Source organism: Eschscholzia californica, unplaced genomic scaffold (assembly GCF_041429995.1).
Source record: "Eschscholzia californica isolate CP2 unplaced genomic scaffold, dmEscCali1.0.p SCAF_4, whole genome shotgun sequence".
Classification (NCBI taxonomy): domain Eukaryota; kingdom Viridiplantae; phylum Streptophyta; class Magnoliopsida; order Ranunculales; family Papaveraceae; genus Eschscholzia; species Eschscholzia californica.
This window is the reverse complement of record NW_028238461.1, coordinates 20,929,032-20,955,832: the sequence shown is the minus strand read 5'-3', so window position 1 is coordinate 20,955,832 and position 26,801 is coordinate 20,929,032. Positions and strand designations below refer to the sequence as shown.

General features: G+C 37.2%; 2 protein-coding genes and 1 long non-coding RNA gene across 4 annotated transcripts; 2 read left to right on the top strand and 1 right to left on the bottom strand.

Annotated features, from left to right (window-relative positions):
- Nucleotides 1-770: 770 nt before the first annotated feature.
- LOC147543579 (uncharacterized) lies at nucleotides 771-3,320 on the bottom strand. Its single transcript, XM_086635468.1, has one exon. It carries the CDS (start codon nucleotides 3,318-3,320, stop codon nucleotides 771-773), a length of 2,550 nt encoding a protein of 849 aa, XP_086491594.1.
- Nucleotides 3,321-5,061: 1,741 nt separating this feature from the next.
- On the top strand, nucleotides 5,062-10,058 carry LOC147543578 (uncharacterized). 2 transcript variants are annotated; one of them, XR_015223820.1, is made up of 5 exons: nucleotides 5,062-5,402; nucleotides 6,075-6,239; nucleotides 6,837-6,940; nucleotides 7,538-7,621; nucleotides 9,710-9,749. It is a non-coding gene; the product is annotated as an uncharacterized LOC147543578 (long non-coding RNA). The 2 variants fall into 2 exon arrangements; XR_015223821.1 differs by lacking the exons at nucleotides 7,538-7,621; nucleotides 9,710-9,749 and adding an exon at nucleotides 9,986-10,058 and having other exon boundaries at nucleotides 5,065-5,402; nucleotides 6,837-6,919.
- Nucleotides 10,059-15,240: 5,182 nt separating this feature from the next.
- On the top strand, nucleotides 15,241-20,742 carry LOC147543577 (MOB kinase activator-like 1A). Its single transcript, XM_086637217.1, has 7 exons — nucleotides 15,241-15,504; nucleotides 17,165-17,213; nucleotides 17,318-17,426; nucleotides 17,948-18,041; nucleotides 19,585-19,718; nucleotides 19,796-19,959; nucleotides 20,371-20,742. Exons 1-7 carry the CDS (start codon nucleotides 15,479-15,481, stop codon nucleotides 20,440-20,442), a joined length of 648 nt encoding a protein of 215 aa, XP_086493343.1. The 5' UTR covers nucleotides 15,241-15,478; the 3' UTR covers nucleotides 20,443-20,742.
- Nucleotides 20,743-26,801: the final 6,059 nt, after the last annotated feature.

Here is a 26,801-nt window from a genome sequence, read left to right as displayed (position 1 = left end):
TTGTCTCAAGTAACGCCAATGTACGATGGTAGCCAGGGTGGCCTGCCCATACGGTATCATGACATTCCTTGATAAGCTCCCGCCTCAGCTCCGCAGAGCGAGGCACATAGAGACGTCCACCTGTGGTATATAACAAATCCTCTTTGATTCTGAACCTTGTGGAACGTCCTCCCTTCACCATATCGACCAAGATCTTGGCTTCTTTATCACTCTGCAGCCGTTCACGAATCTTGTCGATAATGATGGTCTTCAGCTGGGACCTGCTCCTCTGTCCCGTAGTAACCAAGGCGGCATACTCCGCCTTCCTGCTCAGTGCATCAGCAACATTGTTCATCCTTCCTGGTTGGTACTCCATATCAAAATCAAACTCGGCCAATGACTCCTGCCAGCGAGCCTGCTTGGAAGTGAGCTTTTTCTGAGTCATGAAGTGTGAGGCAGTAACATTGTCGGTCTTCACCAGAAACTTCGACCCCAACAAATAATGCCTCCAGACCCTTAAGCAATGAACAATAGCTAATAACTCTTTCTCCTGAGCTATATAACGCCGCTCTGTATCGGAAAGCTTGCGGCTCTCGTATGCAACTGGGTGACCATCTTGCACTGGTACCCCACCAAGTGCAAAATCAGATGCATCGGTATGAACTTCAAAAGGCTTGGAAGTGTCGGGCAATGCCAATACGGGATTGTTAGCAACCTGCTGCTTCATGTCCTCGAATGCTTCTTGACATTCCTTCGACCAAACCCAGGGCTATCCTTCTTCAACAAGTCTGTCAAAGGTGCCGCTCTGGCTGACATGAATATCTCCTGATGAACTTACGATAGTAATTCGCAAGTCCGAGAAATGATCTGAGCTCCGACACTGAAGTTGGCACCTTCCACTCTTGGATGGCTTTCACCTTCTTCATCTCCATCCGGATATGCCCATCACCAATAATGTGGCCCAGAAAACCAATGTGTTTTTGTGCGAACGAGCACTTTTCCTCTTTCACATATAGCTGGTTCTCCCTCAGGACCCTAAACACTTCTCTCAAGTGCTTGGCATGATCTTCCAAACTGTGGCTATACACAACAATATCATCAAGATACACCACCACGAACTTGTCGAGAAACTCATGGAAGATCTGGTTCATCAACGTACAAAACGTGGCAGGCGCGTTGGTTAAGCCAAAAGGCATCACCAAGTACTCAAACGCCCCATACCTCGTCACGCACGTGGTCTTCGGCTCGTCACCTTCTGCAACGCAGACTTGATAATACCCAGAGCGCAAGTCTAACTTCGAAAAGTACTTTGTCGAACCGAGCTGATCGAACAAGTCCGCTATGAGTGGAATCGGGTATTTGTTCTTCACAGTTACCTTGTTTAACGCCCGAAAATCCACGCACAGCCGCAAGCTACCATCGTGCTTCTTCTGGAACAACACTGGAGCACCATAAGGAGCTTTGGAAGGACGGATGAATCCCGCCTCCAATAGCTCATCGAGTTGTTTTCTCAATTCGGCCAACTCGGGTGGAGCCATCCTGCAGGGAGCTTTCGCAGGTGGCTTAACTCCTGGAATAATCTCTATTTGATGATCAACAGCACGTCGTGGGGGTAGAGACTTTGGAAGCTTTGCTGGCATAACATCCCTGAACTCCTTCAGGATGGTTTGGATCTTGGCAGGTACAGGTTCTGTGTCTACTCCTGTAGTCTCCATCTTCAAGGCTGCCAAGTATGTCAACTCTCCCTTCTTTAGACCCTTCTCTAGCTGCATCGCTGAAATCATCTTGTCGCCTCGACTCTTCTCGGCAACTACTGGCACCATGCACGGCTTATCTCCAAGGAAACATATGCTCCCCAAGTACGGCATCGGCACCATTTTGTGCTCCATCATGAAGTCTAGTCCAATGATGACCTGAAAATCATCCAAAGGTACACAAGTAAAGTTAGTCTTACCAGACCACTTGCCAATCTCGAGGGGTACATCTCGAGCTACCCCATCTACGGGTTTTGGTGCCGAATTAACGGCCTTCATGCGGCTTGGATCCTTATGAAGCTTTAAACCCAACCGCTTAGCCTCCGCAGCATCTACGAAGTTGTTGCTAGCTCCAGTATCTACCATCACCTTGGTAGTCTTGTCATTGATCTTACATTCAACGTACATCGGCACCCTTGAGGCTTTAGGCTTCTCACTTGATTGGCCCGCAAGAGCATTGAGTAACTGGAGCGCACCCATCTTTGAATCGTCATCATCACTATCCACATCTTCCTGTGGATCATGCATACTCTCCTTGTCCTCTTTGCCGCCAAAAGACACCTTCAATGCATTGAGCGCGGCTCGGGAGGGACAATCACGTATGCGATGGGGGGCACTACAAAGGAAGCACTTCAAAGGTGCTTTGGCTCCCGATGTAGCGCCCGTCTTCGACCCTGTGCCATCCCGGTTGGGGTAAGGTTTCCGCTCATGGCCTTTTCCCCTTCCAGGATTGGGCTTTCCTCCAGTGCCCGTAGGCTTTTTCCTCTCTTGGTCATTCGTTGCGAAATCTGTGAGTCTCTCAGCGGCGGCCTGCGTTGTGGCCAAGTCATGCACCCTTTGCCTCTGGAGCTCTGTCTGTGCCCATGGCTTTAGGCCTTCGAGAAAACAGAAGAGCTTATCCTTCTCTGACATATCTTTTATATCGAGCATGAGCGCTGAGAACTGCTTCACATATTCCCGAACGGTACCTGTGTGCTGAAGCTTCCGTAGCTTCTTTCTTGCCATATACTCCACATTCTCGGGAAGGAATTGAGCCTTGAGCTCTCTTTTCAAATCCTCCCAAGAGTCTATGACGGCACGTCCGGCTTGTATCTCTTCGTACCGTGTGCGCCACCATAGTTTAGCATCCCCCGTCAAGTACATTGTGGCCATCGAGACTTTGGTGTCTTCATCGTCGGGTCGCACGGCACGGAAGTATTGCTCCATGTCAAACAAGAAGTTCTCGAGCTCCTTGCCATCTCTGGCTCCTCCATAGGATCTTGGATCGGGTACTTGCACACGAGGAGGATGAGCCTCTGCTGCTCCGGCTCGGTCTTGGGTACCTACAATCCGCATCAATACATTCACCTGTGCTCTCAACTCGTCGATTATGCTACCTTGCTCTTCTCGAAGGTCGCTTATTTGCACTTGCACATCCTCAAGGGATGCTCCCATAGCTTCGACCGTCATATCCACACCATTGTGGCGACCTTCCAATCCGTCTAGCTTCTCCGCGAGCAACGGGACTCCCACGATCACTTCTTCCAAGCGCGCGGCCCGTTCCTCCAAAGCATCCAACCGTTCTTTCGTAGTTCTTGGAGCTGCCATCCTATGCTCTGATACCAATTGTCACGGCCTTTTCTCTCGATAGGCGTCGTACGGCACTTGTGCGCGCTCTCGGGACAAGTCAGCCAACAAAGTAATATTCCAAACAACCAAAGATAGCTACAAAAGAAGGCAACAAGATATTATTGATAGATAATGAGAGCTTACAAGGAAAGACAAGCATATGACTAAAGAAGCTTCCTAAAGGCTAGGGAAGCTTATGGCTCTTCGGTTGCCCACTATTTGGAAGGTAGGGGTCTTCCACTCAAAGTTTACCATCCACTCCCCTACATAGTGCAAAATATATGTTTCACCTATCCTCACAAGGAAACATCAATGCTTTCAACCAAGCATACTCCTTTGTTGGAAATAAAGACATCTACGTCCCCGTGCCAAGGGAAGCTACCTAAGGAAGCTACCTATATACAAGGCACCTTACTATGCACGCTCAAGACATATGCCGGCCTAGCGCAAGGCATATGCTACACTTATTACAATGCATAAAAGTAAAAGACATGTCCCTTGGCAATACCAACATGGCTTGACAAAAAGGGACATGACACCGGGCCGGGCCTCAACCCGGGTTGCTATATCCTGGCCCAGCCCGAGACCGAGTACAAGCCCAGGCCAGGTCGGGTCGGGTTGAATCCGGGCCGGGCCGGATAAACCCGTCCCTTTTTTTGTTTGTTTGTTTTTTTTTTTAAATCTTAAATTTGATATACAAATAAAAGAAAATATAAATTGATAGTTTATTTTGGAAGGTATTAATCGATAGTTTAGAAATAATATTCCTAAAAGATTTTTTGATATTGATTTTGGGATGATTTGATGATAATAATAAATAAGACATGATATGGAAACAATTTTACGAGTTAAATCTTTCGGAAAGAAATACTCCGTATATAGAATTTTAAAAAATACTTTCTTATAAACTTAAGACCCCTACCTTTTAAAGTAACTTTAAGAAAGATTTTTTGGTAAGATTTCATTGAAATAATTTTAGGAATGAAATCATTTTGAAAGAAGTATTTAGAATTTTAGAAAGAACATTCTCATAAATGTAAAGATTTCTATGATTTACATAAGTAATTTTGAGAAAGATTTTTTTAAAATGTTTTCTGGAAATAATTTTAGCAATGAAATTTTTGGAAAGAAATTAATGGAATTTAAAAGAAATCTATGGAATTTTAGAAAATACTTTCCATTAACTTAAAAACATACCTATAGAATTTTAAAGAGGTTTATGGAATTTTAAAAAACAAGAGGAAAGAAGGGGAAAAAAAAAACGGGTTGAACCCAGGCCTTTTCCGGGCCGGGCCGGGCTTGGCCCGACGGGCTCAATACATAGGCTCAACCCGGGACCGGGAATGAACCCGGGTCAAGCTGGCCCGTTGACCGTACGGGCCAGGCCGGTCCGAACATGTACGGACCGGGCCGGTCTCGGGTCCAACCCGGGCCGACCCGGCCTTTTGAACACCACTATTCGTGAGTAGGGAACAGGAAGAAAGAGGAAGTTAAGGTAGGGAAAGGGATTTAATTTTTTAAGAGCCGGGCTGGGTTATACGGATTAATGGGTCAGGTTACTATTTATTAGGATTCATATGGAAAATGTTAAGGGTTAGAGCCGGGCTGCAGCCCGGCTCAGCCCACTAACACCTCCGCCCCTGTACCCGACTTTCTCTCAAAACAGTTCAGGGTGAGGTTATCTTTCTCCCTCTCTCTCTCTCTTTATCTCTCTCTCTTTCTTTTTTATTCAACTTCAGCTTTGTTTTTGATCCATCGAATCTGCTCTCTCTACCTCTATCGAATTTTCTTCTCTTCTTTAATTGTTGTGTGATTTCTATTTACAGCGTATGATTTTGATGTTATTTCTTGGTTGGCTTCAACAATTTATTTTTGATGATATTCTAAATAGTAGGGAGGTAGGTATTTGAAACTTTTGTGTGAGTTGTTCAATTTAAAGCTTTGAAGAAATACTTGAAGTTTTGTGGAAGTTTGGTCAAAGAAGTGTTCGAAGAAATATTTCAGGAAAGTCTTTGGTTGTAAAAGCAAGTTGGTCTTCTTCAATGCTTCTAAATCTAGCAGGTAGATGGTAATGGATAGATTCCTATAAGTTTTATGCTTTTATATAACTTTTTATCATTTTTTCTTATAGTTCAATTTCCAAATTCAGCACCTTCATTGTCAACATTTTTTTTATTCAACACCTTCATTGTCAACATTGTAAGTTTATTTGTCAACAGTTGGTAGCCCAAGTGGCTCCAAGGTGTTGACATAAACTCCTTGGGCTTTAGGGCACTGTCTTGTTGGGCTATAGGCCCGGTCTTGTTTCAGTTTGAGTGGGTAGTTACTGAGCGTATCACTTCTTTGATGTATCAATGCCAAATGTAACGACATACGTAGATCGTAGTCGACTTCCAAAAAAAACACTGTAAGTTTATTTGACAGTAAACAGAAAATTTAACAAGGTAACCAAAATTCTCTTCTTACCTTTCGGTTTTGAATTGTCTGTTTAAAGTTGCAGTAAGAAATGTTTTACTGAAGTTCTCTACTTCTGGATTTCACCATTATTCAATTTGTTCGTTTTGTTCCGGTACTCGAGAGTAAAAGAATGCATTAGTTCGATTTGTTCGAAGTTCGCTACAGTTCACAAAAGAAAATCGGCATTCTCTATGTGCTTATAGGATTTTTTTCTTATGATCTGGTGATATGTCTCTCATTATCTTCTCATGCGAATTTGGTTTTCTTTTGTGACAGGTGTTCTTCGCCTTTTATCTCCCACGATCTCTCCTTCTTCCGACTTCAACTTGGTCTTTATCTCCAAACAGTTTAGTTTCCAGTGTTCTCAGCGACGCATCTTCTCGATTCAGGGGACATATCTTCTCGGTTGAATTTGTTTCATCACTTTTGTTCATCATCTTGGTTAGTCAGTTCTCATTGATTTTATTATATAGGATTTAATGGTAACTTCATCTTTTATAATTTCAATGGTAACTTCATGTTTATACTTACATTGATTCTCACAATGTGTTTCTGTTGGTATGTAGTTGATAACATATCGGAATATATAGCAAATATTAATGATGTGTTGTGTATGTATGTATGTATGTTTAGTATCCATTACGACCATTAGCAATTTCTTATTGTTCAATCTTCATAGGTTTAAACAATCTCTCTTACACATCTAGAGTAAGCAGAAGAGCTTTTTACCTTGCAAGTCCTCCATAATAGTTTGAGCCCTTAGAACAATCATAAAATTTTCTCCCCTTAATCCTGCCTGACATACATAGTAGGTTAGTTTTCAATTTAAAGCCCAAACCTGATCAGTGGGGAGGGTACTTTAGTCGCACTCCGGAAGGTTTAGTTTCCAATTTACTCTTTCATTCAACATTTCCATCGAATTCAAACTATGTCTTTCTTTTCATGGTGTTCCCTACAAAAGAATAGTAGAAACTTAACTGTTTGGTGAATTAGAAACCTAAGCTATTCCTTCCACTTTCATGGTATTTTTAATTGCAGGAAGTATTTGTAGAAATACTTGGGTGATGTAGCATTTTTTTGGAAGTTTGCTCAAGAACTGTTTGGTGAAATGCTTCACTAAAGTCTTTTGTTGTAAAAGCAAGGTGATGGTTTTTCTCAAATGTCCAAAGTGGGTTGCTTATTTAGAGCATCTCCAATGCAACACTCAACAAAAACTCAATTAATCCGATGTGTCAAGTGTGAATTGAGTTTCTCTTTCCTAGGTGCCACTATTGAGATACTCAATTCAAAATTCTTCTCCAATGCAACACTCAAAAAAACTCAACATTTACTTTAGATTTACTCTTGTTTCTTAATTTAATCTATAAAGCGATGATGTGGACCGATTGAAATACAACAATAAATATTGAAACACTCAAAAGAAAACTCAATTGTTGAGTTTTCTTTTGAGTATCTCAATATTTAAGGTTGCCACAACATATTGAGTTTCTAGTTGAGTGTTGCATTGGAGAGTGTTTTTGTTAAAAACTCAAATAATCCTATGTGTCAAACTGAGTTTTTAAGTTGAGTGTTGCATTGGAGACGCTTTTATACTTGCATCGACCGCTATTTCTTTTGATCCAGGTTAGGTTATTCACATTAGTTTTCAGAATATTTTTTCTTTTCATCCCGTTAAGGTTGCTCACTTTTTTTTTCACATACATAGTTGGTTGATTCCTATTTTTTCTCTCTTCATCCAGGTCTATTTTCTGTTAGATTTCTCTCTTGCTTAGGTGTCGATTTTTCCCTTGCTTTGGTTGCTTACGAATTTGATTGACCAAAAGGTAAGAAGTCAAATTTAGTTTATGTTTTAACTTTTCTTTATCATTTTGGTTAATTGTTAAATTGATGGAGACCATCTTCCTATTGGGCCTCACGGCCATGGTGATAGTGGGCCTCACGGTTAAGAAGCTACATTAGCGTAGTTTCTATAATTAAGTATTTAGGGTTTCCATAATTATGAGTCTTAGCAATCAAGGAAAGTATTATTAGTAGTTATCTTATTTCCTTATTTGAGTCTATCTAGGAAAGTACAATCTCTATATAAGAGAAGTCTAGTCTGTCTTTGTTAACCAGATCAGAGAATATTATGAATCAAGTTTATTGTTAATCAAGTTTATCATTTTGTTCTTTACTTTATCAGTTTATTTACGTATTTTATCAGTTTATTTACGTATTTTATCGTTGTTATAATGGTGGATTCCATTACTTTTACGCTTCCGCAACAATCTACATCAGCTGGTATTCAGAGCTTGAAAAATCTGGGAACAAAAGATGAAATTTTTTTCATGGATACATCTCTCCTTAAGTGCTGGAAAATCTTTCCACGTTTAGATTGGGATCCCTTTCGAGATTCAAAACAATTTTATGTTGATCGAAAATATCAAGAAAAAATTAATACCTTCTCTAAAATTCCTTTATTCGACGGTCAATATCATATAAATTTTTGGATTCAACATATGGAAGATTGGTTCATAAACCAAGATATCCACGACGAAGATAAGGTTTTTCTCATCGAACATCATATGTCCGAAAGAATCTATGAACAATTCAATGCAATGCAATGGGGACTCATTAATCAAGGGAAAAAATTTGTAGAGGATTGGACTACATTGAAAAGCATCTTCAGGTATGTTTTTCTTCCTTTAGATGAATATTTTTCATATGTGGAGACAAAGATTGAATCAAGTAGACAGTTCTCCAATGTTACTTCGGTCACCGTGTTCGATAGTATTGAAGAAGAAGTTCTTGACAAAAAGAACAAAATTTTCTCAATAACTGAGGAAAAAGAAGAACAAAGTGAATTATCCGAAATTCTTTCGACTACCATGGTCGATACTGTTGAAGGAGATTTTCTTGATAAAATAAATCCTAGTTTTTCAATAATGGAGGAAGAAAATTTCGATGAGACAGATCAAGAAGAAGAAATTCAACTGACTAACACAAGCTCGAATAAGTTGTTTGATCCATATATGATTCCGGGAGACGAATTAGTTGTGTCGAATCATAAAATAATTTCTCCTCTATTGATTTCTTCATGGCTTTCAACTTCAAAGAATCATACAAACGAATCTTCATGGCCATCCATTGTTTTTCCAAGAACAAGACAGGTTGTATATGTGACCTCTTTCGTCAAACTAAAAGACGACGGGCGATGTCGCAATTTACTAGACGTATCTATGTTGGTATTGCTTTTGCGAGTATCTTGGCAATATATGTTTCACATTATAATTGGTGATATTGTCAATATTTTTCTTCTTCGGATTTTCGTCAATTTTCGTGAAAAGTGGGAACTAAGGATTGCCTTCAAACGTCGCCGAAGTTACCTTCAACATCGCTGATATATATCCTCATTACTTGGACGATCCGCTTTATGACAACACCAACTTGGGGGCAAGTTGTTCCGCAGCGGGGGAGTATGATGGAGACCATCTTCCTATTGGGCCTCACGGCCATGGTGATAGTGGGCCTCACGGTCAAGAAGCTACATTAGCGTAGTTTCTATAATTAAGTATTTAGGGTTTCCATAATTATGAGTCTTAGCAATCAAGGAAAGTATTATTAGTAGTTATCTTATTTCCTTATTTGAGTCTATCTAGGAAAGTACAATCTCTATATAAGAGAAGTCTAGTCTGTCTTTGTTAACCAGATCAGAAAATATTATGAATCAAGTTTATTGTTAATCAAGTTTATCGTTTTGTTCTTTACTTTATCAGTTTATTTACGTATTTTATCAGTTTATTTACGTATTTTATCGTTGTTATAATGGTGGATTCCATTACTTTTACGCTTCCGCAACAATCTACATCATAAATGGTATATGTTAATGGTGGTATATTATTTTGGTTTCCAAAATGGTATCAAATTTTCAGATGATTCGGGTAGTTTCGATGATATGGGGTTCGGGTAGTTGCTGAGAATAAAGCATTTTGGGAAGATTAAAATCATCTTCTTCAAGTAAGCTTTCTCCCTCTCTTTTACCTAAATATGGTAAAAAATTCTATTACTAGAATCTAGATTCAAAGAGTTAGGTTGTTTAATACCTCTCTGTTTTAAGATGTTCAAGAAGATTTTGAATGAAATAAGTGATTAAATTGAGTTAGTTTCAATTTTTACAGGCAACCTTAATAAGGACTACTTCACTGAAGTTCCTTAGTTGTAAAAGCAAGTTGCTCTTCTTCTGCTTGACTCCTTCATCAATCCTGTCCAAAGTGGTTAAAACCTTTACTAAGTTGTTTCCAAACTCCTACACTTTCATATGAAGAATTGTATTCTTTAAATTTTTACTTCTGAAAGTGTCTTATGTTCTTGAGAACTATTAAGTTTATTAGCATGTGTTTAGGTTTTTTGTCAGATGAATTTGTTTTATTGGTTATTTAATTTTGTTTCAACTTCTATAGAATTTTACTGTCTATAATAAGTGAAACAACTTTCAACAAAAAAAAAGTGAACCAATGTAGATAAAAAGCTTTCCAGAAGCATAATGAGAGTTAGGTGGTCTATGTTTATGTTATTATTAGATTTATCATAATGGTGGTATGTGTTAGATGTGGTTAATTTTTCCTTCACATGCTTACTGACTTTCAAACATAATTGTGGTTAATCTTTCCTTCATATGCTTACTGACTTTTGTTTGGCTTTAGGTCCGGATACGGAATACGTTGTTTGGGGGAGAAAAGGCAAAGGCACAACTAATCCGTGACTCGAAGGACATTGAGATTTCTATATCTGAACTACAGAAGAACCCTTTGAATACACTCGGGTTATTTGATTTCTTTGCCTATATTTACATATTACATCATATAATTCATACGTTTATAAGACTACGATCTCTTACTTCCAACTAACAACTAATAAATACTTCTAAATCATAAAATACTGTTTCGTCATAAAATAATTGTTCTAAGTTAGCTGCTTCTAAATCAATGACAATGCTTCTAAACCAATGGCAATAGTATTTTGAGGCGTGATTTTGAATTAGCTGCTTCTAAATTAGCTTCTCCCAAGAGTTTTATTTTATGATTTAGAAGAATAATGTTTCATCACGGTTTAATGTTCTCTCTCTACCTCTCATTTTCAAGTTTGTCTTTTATTATTATCTTCCTGCTCGGTAATGACATTTATTTTTTATTCCACGTTTCAATTTGGTGGATGATCATCTTCCCCTCCATTTGTGTGGAAATTTCCAGATTTTGTGGTATTAAGTTATGATGTTGCACAAATTGTTTGAGAAAATACTTCCTACAGATTGAAGTCAATTGCAACCTCTCTCTTCCTTCCTTGAAGTAATCTTCGCATAAATGTTGATGAGTTTAATGTATTTGTTTTTTTATAGGAATAATGTATTTTTTTTGTGTTATATGTTTAAGAGTTTAATAATGTGAAGTTTGATTTTTTATAGTTTTTTATTCTTTCTCTTTAGGTGTTTTTTTCCCTGTTTTTCATCAATCTTTCAAATTTTAAATAAATCTAAAAAAAATTCCCTAGCGTTTAAAAGGTAAAAAGGTGAAACCCCATCGAAGTGGCCAGATTAACAGGAATTGAGAACACCAATATATAATTAACTAGGTTCCCACCGCGCCCTACGGGCGCGGTAGATCCCTCTTGGCTAACGCCGTCGAGATAGATCACGTAGTCTGACTTCCCGTGTCGAGCATACATTTACACGTGCATGTCCAATATATCTATTTTCACATCATGTGGGGTCAAGCGAGTATCGGTTATCTGAAATTATGTATCGATACTCGCTTGACCCCACAAGATGAGAAAATAGATATATTGGACATGCACATGTAAATGTATGCTCGACACGGGAAGTCAGACTACGTGATCTATCTCGACGGCGTTAGCCAAGAGGAATCTACCGCGCCCGTAGGACGCGGTGGGAACAAGTAAATCTATAAAATAGGTTTGTGTTCAAATAAGTATTTGTAATTCATGGAATGGTAGAAAAAAAAACATGTAAAAGAATATAAATGTAAAACTTTACGAAAAATCTATACACTTTTGCTGCGTCATAGTCATTCTGGGAGCAACACTTTTGAGTTTGTAAAATATTTTGAGTTTTCTCAGAATTTAGAAAATGTTGGCGAAGTTGTCAAAATGCAAGGAATGCTACAAACGAAACAAACTCGCTCGTTGAAATTACAAAATCGTAAATGATTTTCTAAGTAAATCCGGCAATTACCATTCATTTTAGAATATAAGCAGAAGAACTGCCATCATTGAAAAAATTAGAATACAGTAGAAGATGAAATTTAATGAATAACAATGAATATCCTTTCATTTTTTATAGTCTTAGCAGAATTGAGACAATTTTTTGTCGTGGAACAAAAGGGTGATCAATTAATTGTATAAAATAGTGGCATAGAAAGTGTTAAAAATCATAGGAGTATGACATTAAATAGTGATTTTAATGATGTTGAAGATGACAATGGAGATCAAGAAGATAGAAATCTTAAAGGTGGTCGTGATGGTGATAGAAGATGAGGATTAGTTGGTAGAAGAGAATGGGGTGTTTGTGAAAGAAAGGGAAATGAGACGGTGATCTTAGAGGTGTGCTTCTAGTAATTTTTATTTAGACACCCAGTTCAACAACATAAATATTTTGGGTGTCTATATAGATATCACATTTAGGTGCCCTTATAATGACTAATACACAGGAAAACAGGAAACAAACCTGATAAGATAACTCTTATTGTCCCAGTGCAGTGGTTGGGCACCCCCTCTTAAATCCATGAGGTCGTGAGATCGAGTCTCAGTAGAAGCGCTAAATAAAGTAGAGATATGAGTAGATGGACTTTCAGGCTCCCCAGAATGGGCCTAAGGATCTTTATATGACCTTCAGGGCCCAAGATGTCTTAATTGGCAGTTATAGTGCTTATCCAAATTCATGATGTATTGCATATTGTACTCATGATGTATCAATGTCATTATGTAATGACTCTTGGAGTCCAATCTCAAATAAAAAAACCCTTTTCAATTCCTTTTGCTTAATCACCCTACTAAGAAAAACCAAAACTATCCTAGAACTGATCATCAAAATCAGAAGCAGTTATTAAACACATAAAGTTAAATCAACAAGATCTAAAAATCAATTTTGAATTACATATTGGGAGGTTTTATAGGGTCCCCCAATTTTATTAAAAGGGTCTCTCCTTTAAAAGCTCCCCCCAAATCTCTCACTTTGGTGAGAAGCGCCTCTTCAAAAAAAGACACTCCCCTTCTCTAGTTTGACCTAACGGTAAAGTTAACGACATTAGGTCAAAATTATTCAAATCAACAAAAACTCCTTTGACTTATCAAAAGTCTTACCCCTCTTTCGTCTTCTTCATAACCTCTGTTTCATCTTCTTCTTCTTCAGCATGTCTTATCTCTCTTTAAAATCTATCACCTCTATCACTACCGCCTTTTCATCTTCATCTCTCCTTCATTCTCTCTCGATTTGTCTTTCGTTCTCTTTCCCTCTCTCTCTCCCTTTTTTCATCTTCATCTCTCCCTCTTTCATCTTCCTCATAACCCTAGGTTTAATTTTTTTTCGATTTTCTGAAACTACATTGTTTGAATACTTGAATCTACTGGTTAACAACACAAGGAATAAGATATGCGGACCTTATTTAGAAGCATTTCGTCTGTGTGTGGGTGAAAATCAAGAGAGAAAGAAAACCCCGATGGCTTTCCAGTCGCACAAGACCGAAAAGCTACTAGTTGCAAATACGGTGGGCTCGAGCCGTAAATGTTGCATAATTTGTCCCGAGCCTACCTTAGCTAAGGAATCCACTAAGGTGTTTTCCCATCGATTAGATTTTTGTACTAAGAGAAATTTATTTGGTCTAGTCTCACCGTACTATGTTCACATTATTCGGTGGAACCACACCGAATTGAGCTTTGTGTTGAAAACAAAAAAAATTCATACTACCAACAAATAGATCATAAAACATGTAAAAAAGTGTTAGGAAACATTGATGTACCTCTTGAGAGATTTAATTTTGTCCAGAAATTGATTTTTTGGGATCTTTTGCTATTTCCCAAAAAATTTTGGAAGTTGCTTCACCCATGGTGGTCTGCGACAGTGAAGATACTTCGTGGCTTTAGAGATTAGTGCAAAAACAATGTGGGATGTTGTACAATTTCGAGGAACTTAACCTATTACTAATGGTCGCCGGTGATGGATGACAATTTCGGTGGAAGAAGAGTGGGTGTTTAGGGATTTGGGTTTAGGCGAGATTTAAGGTTGAGATATGTAGATTTCTAATGCGGGTGATATACACCGTTAAAGTGGATTTTTTTAAACCATTGCATTGGGGGTCCTTTAACCAAACAAGGTCAAATGGGCAATGACTATTTACCAACTCAATTGATTCATGGGAGACCTTTTAACAGGGCGTATAAAAGGGGGAGTTGGATTGTCTCTCTCTCTCTCTCTCTCTGAAAAAAAATAACCGTCTCTCCCTCTCTTCAACTGTACTCAGATCTACGTCTCTTTCCTTCGGCGAAGGGTCCTCCCTTCGCCGGAATCCTTTTATGTTTCTTTTGTAGTTTGTTCTCCATCAATAAATAGTTTCTAGGGTTGTTTTCTTCTGAGATTGAGTTTATAGGGATTGTTTTCTGGACTCAACACACACCGATTCTTTCAGTTTGTTAAAGGATTTGAAAGATTAAGTAACATATTGATGGAGTGGGAGAGGAAGAAATGAAGAGAGATTTGAGATTTTTAGGGTTCATCAGGAATTGAAACAACAACATTTGGTTGTTTAAAGCTTCTTGAATCTTTGGATCTATCAAGTAACAAGCCTAAATAGAAGGACTCAAAGACTTGTTCGGCAGTGATGGTGGTGGTTGGGCTTGCGATTAACACACATCGGCGGCGGTGGTTCTTTCGGTTGGAGCAATTTTAGTATTAATTCTATATGTTTTGTCGACCTTTACGGTCTTTTCATTCTCGATCTTCTGGATCTTTTGTCGACCTTTAGGGTCTTTTGTTTGAGTCTGTGTCTGGTCAATTTCCTTCCCTTCATGAGACACTTTACTCTCAAAAGTTCAATGAACTTGTCGTATGTAACTCTCATGTAGTTCTCAAAGAAATAAAAATTATCATCCATGTAACTTGTGATTGAATCACTTATGAATGAAATATGGTTTCGCTTGGGTTTGAAAAAACTAGGGCGTATAAAACTTCCATTACATATTTGTTCATCTTTATCGGATGAGTGGTACTGTGGGTTGTGGTTCTAACAGTATGAGTCCGGTGGGCTATAATAATACTACTATCGGATGTTAGAGAGTTTGTACATATCATAAATGACAAAAATAACCTCAACCGTTGAATTAATGAGAAAAATAACATTTGTTTGGCAATTTGGCTGGCAACCATTAAGTAAGGGTTATGAATTTTAAAAATAATAATAACAACTGACTTGGCAATAGAAGAGGACTCTGCTCTTCTAATGCCAGCCTGGGTATTTCTCTCCAACCTCTCCTTCTCCTCCACCCTCTTTCTCTCTTCTCTCTCTCTCCCTATATATATCAATATATACTTTCTTCTTCAATATTTGTTGAATCAAATTTAGGATAGAGAAATAAAAGAGAGAGATAGAGATAAAAGAACAGAGAGCTCTGTATCTCTTCTCTTTCATTCAAACATGAGTCTCTTTGGCCTAGGAAGCAGGTATATGTTACAACTTACAATCTCTATCTGTCTCCTTCTCCAATTAGATTTACATGTAAAGAAAAATATGGGTTTTCATTGATTTGTAGTTTTATCTTTTGTGGGTTGTCATTTTTATTGATGATGATGCATGTTATGTTATCTTTGTGCTTTTGTGGGCTAATTTTCTTTAATTTGATTAGTTATTTAATAAAACTATTTAGAATTTGGATGATCTTATTTTTGTGGTTTTAGAGATTGAAATTTTGGAACATGGGTTTGATTTCTTTTGATGAATTCAGATTGTGTGTTTGGATGGCGGAATCATGAATCCGCAGATTCATGAGTCCTTGGGATTCATGATTCCGCGGATTCATGAATCCAAGTAAGATTTTTTGGCTTGTTTGGAAACTAAGAATCCTATGATTTATTATTATTTGAGTATTTCTAAACGTCTGTAGAAAAATTATGATTTTTGAAAAAAATAATGATTTTGAAAGAAAAATAATGATTTTGTAGAAGGAAATATTTTTTTGTTGATTTTAAGTTTGAAATTTAGGTTCATTAATCCAAAATCCTAACAAATCCTAGGGGATAGGGTGGGATTTTGGTTCAATACAAATTTTAGAATTAGGAATCCTTAGGATTCAAGAGTCCTAGGATTCTTGGTAGCCAAACAGACCAAGGATTCATGAATCCTACCAAATTCCACTTTTCATAGGAATCCTACTTAGGAATCCTGCAACCAAACACACCATAAATTGTTTCCTAGTAGGGATTGTCTTCTTGGGAGGGGATTTGGAGGTGACTTCTAGTTGTGGATTATAGTCTCTCTCTCTCTCTCTAGATTGAGAAACAATTGGGGAATTAATACTAAGTTTGTGGATTATGTAATTAAATAAATGCATATATGTGGATCATGAGGTATTATTTGGTTGGAATTAGTCATGCATTATAAGTTATCAAAACCTAATTATGTAAACTCTAGCATCTAGATTCTTATGTACTTTTGGATTATAATTCATTGATCAATTTTCTTTTCTTTCTTGTTTTTGGTTTTCCTATTAGTTTGTCTCGGTTTCTTGTCGTTTTCGAAGCTTGCTTTTTGTTTCCTTTTCCATTCCACTCTAAATCAGGTAGTCGAAACGACGGGAAAAATAAATAAAAACAAAGCAATGGTCAAATCTATCATTGATCTCCCAAAGCATATTGAGAAACACATGATAATGCTACTTATCCTATCAAATATGAACGGTCGAATGGGGCGACAAAATCTTGAACTAGATTCTTACATAATTGCTCTCGAGTTTGAGTATTAAGGTGTTATAATGCACCTTAATTGGTAATGAGTAGCATTACTCGTTGTAATTGATGGATTATTGTGTTTCCTTTACTATGGTAAAATAAGCAAAGTTAATTTTGCGGATAAACGTCCTCCTATAAATAATTTTACAGGGTGCATGTTTTAAGTTTTATCTTATGTAACATGGACATGACACATGTACGAGTTATCAGCTGTGACATTGAAAAAGACCAAAGTTAGACGATCCAATATACATTAAATGTTTCTAGGCTATTAGGCCATTTCGTATTCCTTTTTTTCTTTTCTTTTTTTGCATTACGGAGATTATTTGTTTTTTGTTTTATGCAGTTTATTAATACATATTTTGATGTAAAATAGGAACCAAAAGACATTTCGACCCAAAAAAAGTGCTCCTTCCGGAAGTAAGGTTAGTCATTTCTTTTTAGATATCTTCTTCTCAATTATTGTTACGTATTAATAATAAACTTACTTTTTATGCACGAAATCATATTGCTTCATATGTACACGCAGGGTGCCCAGCTTCAGAGACACATAGATGCGACCTTGGGTAGTGGAAATTTAAGAGAAGCTGTAAAACTCCCTCCGGGAGAGGACCCTCATGAGTGGCTAGCTGTAAATAGTATGGATCTTAACTTACTATTTGGTTAAAGTGAATTGTTTCTACATAGAGAGTAGGAATATTGGTCTATCGTATATGTTTCCCTGAAAAATTTCGGTTTTGTGTTCATAATTTTTACAAGATAAGAGGGAAAATATATGGCTAGGAAATTCGTTCCCTAGAAACTATTCTTAGGGCATTAATAGTCTTATTATAATCGTTAACTTTAAAAAATTATTTGGAGGAAATTATATGTAGAGGTTACCAAGAACAAAGAATATCCTTGTGGTATCTTTAATTAATAGAAACATATGTCAATTAAAGTAGCATTTCCACCATAAGAAATTCCTCGTTATGTTATACTAGAAAACAGTTTGAATCACTTCGATAATAATAAGTTTGATCTGCTTTACCGAGAAAGTCGTCTACAGTTCGAGTCCGTATAGGACAGTTTTATGCAATAGATTTGTTCGACGAGAGTGGCCCACTGGAAAACGGGTACAACTTGCAATTTGTGATATGTTACTTGTTCTCCTTTGCAGCTGTGGACTTCTTCAACCAAGTGAACATTCTCTATGGCACCCTTACGGAGTTCTGCACTTCATTTACGTGCTCAACAATGTCTGCTGGACCGAAGTATATTTCTACCATCCTGGGCTTAAATTTTGAACTTTCTTTCATTTGAACTAGGTCGCTTTTGCAATTTACTTCATGGTAATATATATAGCGAAAGATATAATTCATAACAATATTACCAAACTTTCTCAACAAAAAAAAAAAAAAAAAAAAAAACAATATTACCAAACTAGAAGTATAGGAAAATCAAGTTGTTACTAGGAAAGGACTAATACGAAAATTTGATGACCTATATTAAGCCACTAGAAATACTAGTGGTAAATCTTACGAGGATGGGTGATCCATCTCCTTGTGGTTTCAGGGGGATATAGATGGTCTTTACACAACGCATGGCCTCGTATATCAGTTAGGCCTGCCTGGACTATTGGTGGACACATGATTTTTTCTTGTCGGGGCATATTTTTATTATTGTAGATAAAGTTATTTAGATAACATAAGAAAATTATGTCTACTAATCATTTGTTAGTTTAACAATCTACTAATTACAACGAATATCATTATGTTACATAAAGAAGTTGAACACATAAAATAAATAAAAAATATAAGGAAACATTAATAATAAATGTAAAGAAATTAGAAACTAGCTAGCCAATTGTTCATGTCTAGGAAAATGCATAGTTTGAGTTACTTTGAATCATATGCAGTTAAAACTAAACCTATGAACATTAAAATTAAAACTAAATAAAGTGTTAACATCATTAATTCAATATAACCAATTTTAGATTGAATTGGTGTGCAAAAGTTGAATTATGTCTTATGCAAAAAAAAAAAGACCTTTGTTTAGAGTAACAAAGTTTGGAGATATTATTGCTCATCAATTAGATCATAATGGAGAAAGAGAATAAAAATTATAAAACTCCACCATTCTGAGAAAACAACACTGAAATATTTAGGCCAAATTAAAAGATTAATACTAGGTTTTGTCCTTAGGTTTGTTGGTGGTTAAGGGTTAAGTGCATCTTAGTCATTGCGGTCTCAAGTTGTTGAGCTTAGTTATTGTTGGGCTTGGGACAAATAACTATAATCGCACCAGAGATTTGTACTTGCAGTTTATCTTAGACTTATACTTGTAAGCTCCGTTTTGGTCGTCTTACTTTTATTTGGGTTGGACAAGACATTTTGAGACCTCTTTAGGTCAAACAAATTTGTTGGTTGGAATGCTCTTGAGAATTCTCAAACCCAACCAATCCAAATACGCAGTCCGACACTCCATTTTTTTCGCACCACAATGTACATGAAGCACTCAAACATCAAATAATGGGTTAGGAAATATTTATGTACCTCATTAGAGACCCATCCTTGTTTGTCTTATTGATTCAAGGTTTCGGTAAGAACAAGATAGAAGAGAAAATGGGGGTAAACATGACCCTCTTTTAGGACTGGTTACCTATAGAGTGCTCGGGTCAATGTTCATTGACCCGAGTCAAACTAACCACCCGCCCGCTAATACAAGCGCCCTATTGTAAAACCAAATAGAGAATTTAATTTGTTATGTTTTATCGAGCTAGCCACCTAACTTCTACACAAATCTCTTTCTCCACAGGTATGAGTACAGATGGGCTGATGGAGTTCAAATAAAGAAACCAATAGAAGTTTCTGCACCAAAATATGTGGAGTATTTAATGGATTGGATTGAAGTTCAGCTTGACGATGAATCGATATTTCCTCAACGATTAGGTAAATTGAGTCTCTGGAATGAGAGGTATCCAATGATCAAACTTTCAATTTGCTTAACTAAGTTTCTTCTCCTATAGGTGTTCCATTTCCTCAAAATTTCAAAGATGTTGTAAAGACAATATTCAAGAGATTGTTTCGGGTGTACGCACACATCTATCATTCACATTTTCAGAAGATTGTGAGTCTTAAGGAAGAAGCTCATCTCAACACATGCTTTAAGCATTTCATTTTATTCACATGGGTAAGTTCTTACAATATATTTCACCTTCATGAAATCTCATTTGACGTCATCAGATTTCATGCCATTTGTGTATCATGATTGTTGTTCTTGTGTTTGAATTTCTAGATTGCTCTCACTAGTGAAAATGTAGGATTCGAAGCCATTATGGACCCACTTCTTTCTGAATTGAAAGACAGATATTGAACGTATTTAAGAAACCATTTTATCCTTAAACAAGTTCGGTGTAGATGACTCAGATTCAGATAAGCAGCCCCCAGAATTAGATATTGAAATTCAGATATTGGGAAAGCATAATCCACCGCGTAGACAACACGACCAATATCCAGTATTTGTTGGGGTCTAAGACATTTGTAAAAATGGACCTGTCCATGAAAAAATGTCTAACTCGATTAACTTCATTGTGTCATGCAGGAATTCAAGTTGATAGACAAGGGTGAACTTGCTCCACTTTGGGACCTTATTGAGCCTATAGTTCAATTGTAAGGGAGACAGAGAGACAACTTTAATGGATATTGAAAATGAATTGCACATTTGCTAGTGCCTAAGGTAACCTGATGAGCAGTACTATGTGAATAGTTAAAACAAACAATTGGTTGTTTTGGGGTGCTTATCTTTGAGTAAAGATCTATGGATATAAAAATAATCCTCTCTTTTTTGGGCTAGTTAATCTTTAGCAAAATCTTAAGAACAATGTATTTTGGTTGTTTGGTTGGTTGATCCTCATAAACATTTTCGTAAACATTTTCCTGCAATAATACAGTCAAACATCAAACATGGTAAACATATTCAAGGTATTCATTCCAAAAATATGAGATATTATACATGGGCGAGTAATAAACTTTCCCAATAAACAGTATAACTAAAATATCTGTTGATCAGAAGCTTTTGGTTCTTTAGAGGGTGCCGTTAAGAGTTCTCTATTATTCAACTCATCATGGTAGAGTCTGGGTGTCCTAGTCGATCATGTCAAATTTTAAAAAGATTTAGAACATGCAACTTCTTGTTGACAATAATAAAATATGATTAAGTTGTTTTTATGTGTGTAAGTACAACATAGAAGAAAGAGCTTGTGGTCTTTCTAGATCATGCTTCTGACATGACATAACTGATGTGAGATTTGAATCATTTTTACCATCCTCGGACCTAGTTTAATTTAATATACATTCCGACGTATGTCTTTAAACTTCAACTGATTTTCTAGGGATTTGGTCGAGTACAAAGCTTCTTCACTAATTAGTTTATTACCACGTGGCAATATTATAGTAGCTCTTCTAAAGTCTTTTATAAGGTTTGGTGATCAGGCGATAGCAATCACATTTGCCTCAAATACTTTTAAGCTACCTTGAGAAATATGGTGTACTTCGAAGTGTCGAATTTGTATTCCGTTGTCTGCTAGACAGATATCTTCATCATCTTTGGATATGTTTCTTCCAGAATCCGTACCCTTTCATAAAAATAAAGAATGTTAAATGAGATTCAAATTATAAAACCATAGTGTTTATGATGATAATAGGAACGAAACTATTACAATTATAGATAATCTATTATCTAATACAAGAAAAAGTTAGTTTACATCTAACAGTAAATATAACAGTTAAAAAGATATTACACTAACGAGTAAACTAAACATATCATTTGACTGATTAATTGGCTCCTTCAGGGAGATAGTCTTCAACACATAGTGGTGGATCAAGTTCCGTAAGATTCATCTCTGGGGCGGCCCTAAACTTTAAAGATGATTAGTATAGATCAATCAAATGTTTTTACGTACGACAAGTACGGGACCAGTAACCTTCCATTCCACAACGAACATATACTTCTTCACGAACTTTGGGAAAGACATCCGTCTTATCCTTCATTTTATCAAATTTTCTTGGTTCATTATTTTTCTAATTTTTTCTCTTTTCCCACTTCTGGTGGAAATGGATTGGCCTGTTATATCTTTTCCATTTGTTCATGTGGGGTGCACGTTAGTAATTTATCCAGAACCGCTTTTCCCTTTATTTTATCAAATTTTCTTGGTGCATTATTCTTTTAAAATTTTCTCTCTTTTCCCACTTCAGGTAGAAATGGATTGGCTTGTTATATCTTTTCCATTTATTCACGTGGGGGTGCACGTTAGTGGTTTATCCAGAACCGCCTTTCCCTTAGTCATTTTGTTTTCTTTTATGATCATCAAACGACATAGAATGTGATTCTAGCATAGGTGCGGATCTAGTAGGTCGGGATTCATGGTTTTGTAAAACACAACTAGTTGTTTTGTTCATTGACTAGAAGACAGGTGAGTAACTGAGAAAAATTAGAGAAACGTCGTTCTCGATATTGTGACTCCGAGACTAAATCCGTCGCGCATGAAACATACTCAAGTTCTTAACCATCATTTACTCATCATTAGTGATATCCCCACCTACTTTCGGTCGGGAAACAATTCTACAAACTAGAGTTATATGCAGAAACAGAAGTACAATCTTGTAGTCGGAGTTTTATAAAATTTTGACGAGCTTTCGAAAAGTTGGCCATCTTTAGGTGATCGGGCTTATCTTTCAAGATATTCCATAATGTTAACGGCTCTTCCATGTACATGTATTCTGACTTCAAGCCATCGTGTTTGTGACGTCCTAAATAACTTAAAGAATGAGCATGTAACATTTTGTCGGCATTACGTTCTTCCATATAGTATTTAAGAGACCTTTATACTTTAGCGTTCACCTCGCTTCCACGACCCACTCCATATAATTCTTCCCTGCTATGACTATAGTCGTAGAATCAAGTCTAACAGGTTAGACATCTCGTAATAAAAATAAAAATATTATACCTTCATTGATGTTGATGTCAAAAAACGTGCAATGTAAGGACTTACCTGGTTCAATATGGAGAGACAAATGAACAAAACAACGATTCCCTTAGTTGACTAGATGTTCGTATTGATGTGTTAAGATAAAATTACAGAGGTGAAGAGGAAAAATCGAAATACTATTATAGCTATTATAATCTTAATAAAACTTTCATTAATAGCTTATAAAAGAAGAGAGAAAATACAATTAAGTATACAACTAGGAATCAGGAAATTTGGTCGAAGACTCAATTTTAATTTCTTTTTTAGTTAAAAAGACAAGTTATATTTCTTTTTTTCCCCAAAATTTGAATTTTTTTTTTCAAAAACTCAAATATTTATATTTTATTTGGTTAAAACCTCAATATTTTTGCAAAGTTGTTGCAAGGCGTTGCAAAGCTATTGCAAGGGGTTGTAAGGTGTTGCAAACAGGGACAAAACCAGAACTAAAGACCAAGGGGGGCCAAACTCAAAAAGAAACAGAGTAGTCTCAAAACTGAGTTTACAATTTAAAAAATTAGTGGTCTCAAGGGATCGAACCCAGGTCACTTAGGTTATAAGCTCACATTCCTACAAAAAAGTCTTCAACACTTTCTTGCTGGTTTCACGTATGCTATGGACTAATACAGTAATCCTCGTGAATTATCGTTGCACATTAAATCACTACGGCTAGGTCGAGGGGGGCCATGGCCCCCTCAGGCCTAGCTGTAGTTTCGGCCCTGGTTGCAAAGTTGTCGCAAGGTGTTGCAAAGCTATTGCAAAGCTGTCGGACGTATTTACAAATTAAAAAAAGTACTCAAGGAGCTTTGAGGAGGTGCCTAGAAGCATTTGCCTAACCGTCCCCCTCGAAACTTCAACCAAATTTCCTGTATACATGCTAATAGGTTATTCTGAGGCACCTACATCAATTAGTCAAGCTCAACACATGTCAAGTTCCATATCTAACAAATTCAATTCATTCTCGACCTATTTCCTTCCACATAATTTCTAAATTTTTTTCAGAAATTGACTACGAGGATTCGAATCTGAGACTTCCATCGCTTTCTAGAGTTTATATCAACACCTTGAAACCACTTGGACTACCTGTTGGAATCGGAGCCTATTTTGGCTCGAGCCGACTCGTCAAACTCAGAAACGGAACGCGCCATTGCGTTCGTCTTGTCGAGCTCTTCAATTTAGAGCCAAGAATCACTCGAATCCGATTCCGGATGAATGAGAAATTCAAGTTTAAAGTTTGGACAAAGATCGGTTAAATAAGGACTAAATCGTCAAAGAGGACAAGTCAAGTTGAGGGGCATTTGCGCGAAGAGGACGCGCTCAAATCTGAACGGCCAGCGTTCATCGCGCGGGTTTGCGCCAGATCCGACATCTGGCGTTCACTCCGCATTCGGGCACGCGTCAGGCTACCATCTAACGGTCGTTTAGCTCATCTGTGGGACAGTTTCGGGTTAATCCAACGGACCAAGATCTGGCCGAGTTTTTGAGCTCAATCTAATGGCCTAGATTCCACCCGAAAATCCCAGTTATATAACCAACTTTTCTCAAAGAGTTGTGTCCCTAAAAACCAAGAGTTTTGTCCCAAAACTCTAGAGATGTGTCCCCAAAACACTAGAGATGTGTCCCAAACCAATGTGACCACTCAATTCCTGTAAATACCACCCAAACTCACTTCATTTTTCATCAATTCAATTCATTCTCGTCTTCTCTTCTCTCATAAGCAATTAGAAATTTCTGGTTTGTCTAGAATATCTAATTAGCAAGTATTTCTAAGAGTTTTGGTTAGACCAAAAAATTTAGAAAGAGAAAGGAAAGAAGTTTTAAGTGACATTTGAATTTCCGAAGCATCCAGAATATCATCCGCATATAGTCCAAGAGCTCATACAACTTACAAAGGTTCGTCCGCTTTCAGAATATAGAAGTACCATCTTAAAATTCTGAAAGGTTAGTCGTTGTATCCCGAAGGCATTCACCCTAACGTTTGGTACTGTTACGGGGGTGTAAAAATGTCTTAAGGAAAGAGAATCTATTCTCGCCTCGACTACATTAACCGAAAGAAGGAATATTGATAAATCATTATTCTTTAATAATTTATCTCTCTATAAGTTAGAGAAAGGAAACTCTGTCTAAATTAAGCCAAGACAAAGAGAAATCGACTTATCGATTAATAACAGAGAAACAACAATCTTAAGACATTTTTATTTTTACGATTATTTCTCTAGTTATAAGAAATTGATTTGTTTTAATTTCTGTGTGTTTTAGAAATGGCAAGAACAAGAACCACTCTACGGGTTATTCCGCCTAACACCACGAATGGGGAAAAACCAGAGAAGTTCAAGGGAACTGACTTCAATCGTTGGAAATTGAAGATGATGTTCTACCTAACAACATTGGGCCTGGTTAAATACTTAACCGAAGAGAAACCCACCCATGCAGAAATAGAGGATGAAGCACAGCGTACCGCTGAAATAGAGGCGTGGAAACAAGAAGACTTCTTGTGCAATAACTATATCCTGAACAGTTTAGATGACGGACTCTATAATCTATATTCGGTTATAGAAACATCTAAACAACTGTGGGACACCCTTATCAATAAGTATAAAACTGAAAAGGCGGGTGTCAAAAAGTTCATCGTAGGACGATTCTTGGACTACAAGATGACTGATTCAAAACCAGTTATGACCCAAGTCCAAGAACTGCAGAGTCTCCTACAGGAACTACAGGCAGAGAACATGATAACGAATGAACCTTTCCAGGTCCGAGCTCTGATTGAAAAATTACCCCCGGGGTGGAAAGACTTCAAAAATTATCTCCGCCACAAGAATAAGGATATGAGCCTTGAAGAACTCATCCTAAAGCTTCGAATCGAAGAGGACAGTCGCCTTGCCGAGAAGAACTCTGAAAGACTCTCAAACGTGAATGTCGTAGAAACCGGTCCGAGTAAAAAACGTAAACATCTGTCTAAAGACGGAGGAAAGCAGAAGAAAAAGACAAGGATCGGCCAATGTTACAACTGTGGCAAAAGAGGCCATCTAGCTAAGGATTGTCGTTCCAAACCAAGCAAACGACATAAGAAGGCGAATGACCAAGCCTCGCTAGTAGAAGACACCGAAACTCAGAATCTATGTGCTATGATTACTGAAGCCGAAGAAGTGACTGAGAAACTTCAACACTTGAACCTCTGTACAGTGGTATCTGAAGTTAATCTAGTTAACAACCAGAGAGAGTGGTGGGTTGACACCGGAGCAACTCGTCACATCTGTGGTGAGAAAAGTCTCTTCTCTTCCTATACCGAAGCAGCTGAAGGAGAAACCTTGTTCATGGGAAACGACTCAACCACCCAGGTCAGAGGAAAAGGGAAGATCAAGCTAAAGTTCACTTCAGGGAAGGAAGTAACTTTGAACGATGTACTTCATGCTCCAGATATCCGAAAGAATCTGGTTTCTGGCTCTCTTCTAAGCAAAAATGGGTTCAAACTAGTCTTTGAGTCAAATAACTTCGTCCTGTCTAAAAATGGGATGTATGTTGGGAAGGGTTACTTATGTGGGGGGTTATTTAAACTAAATGTAACCTCTGTAACGCCAAAGGCGTCTATTATTAATAAAATTAATAATTCCGTTTATATTGCTGAGTCCTTTAATATTTGGCATGAAAGACTAGGACATGTGAATAACAAGTCATTAAAGAAATTAATGAACTTAGAGTTAATTCCGAAAGTCGAAATTGATTCAAAACGAACATGTCAAACATGTGTAGAATCAAAGATGACTAAGACATCGTTCAAATCAATAGAACGAGACACAGAACCTCTAGACTTAATTCATAGTGATATTTGTGACTTAAAGATGGTTCAAACCAGAGGTGGTAAAAAGTACTTCATCACCTTTATCGATGACTCCACTCGGTTTTGTTATGTTTACTTACTAAGGAGTAAGGATGAAGCAATCGATAAGTTCGAGCTTTATAAAACCGAAGTAGAAACCCAACTTAATAAAAAGATTAAGACTTTAAG

Coding starts and splice junctions, on each gene's coding strand:
- LOC147543577 (XM_086637217.1), top strand. CDS start 15,479: ATGAGTCTCTTTGGCCTAGGAAGCAG. Junction 19,719..19,795: donor GATATTTCCTCAACGATTAG/GTAAATTGAGTC, acceptor CTTCTCCTATAG/GTGTTCCATTTCCTCAAAAT. Junction 19,960..20,370: donor ATTTCATTTTATTCACATGG/GTAAGTTCTTAC, acceptor TGTGTCATGCAG/GAATTCAAGTTGATAGACAA.
- LOC147543579 (XM_086635468.1), bottom strand. CDS start 3,320: ATGGCAGCTCCAAGAACTACGAAAGAACGGTTGGATGCTTTGGAGGAA.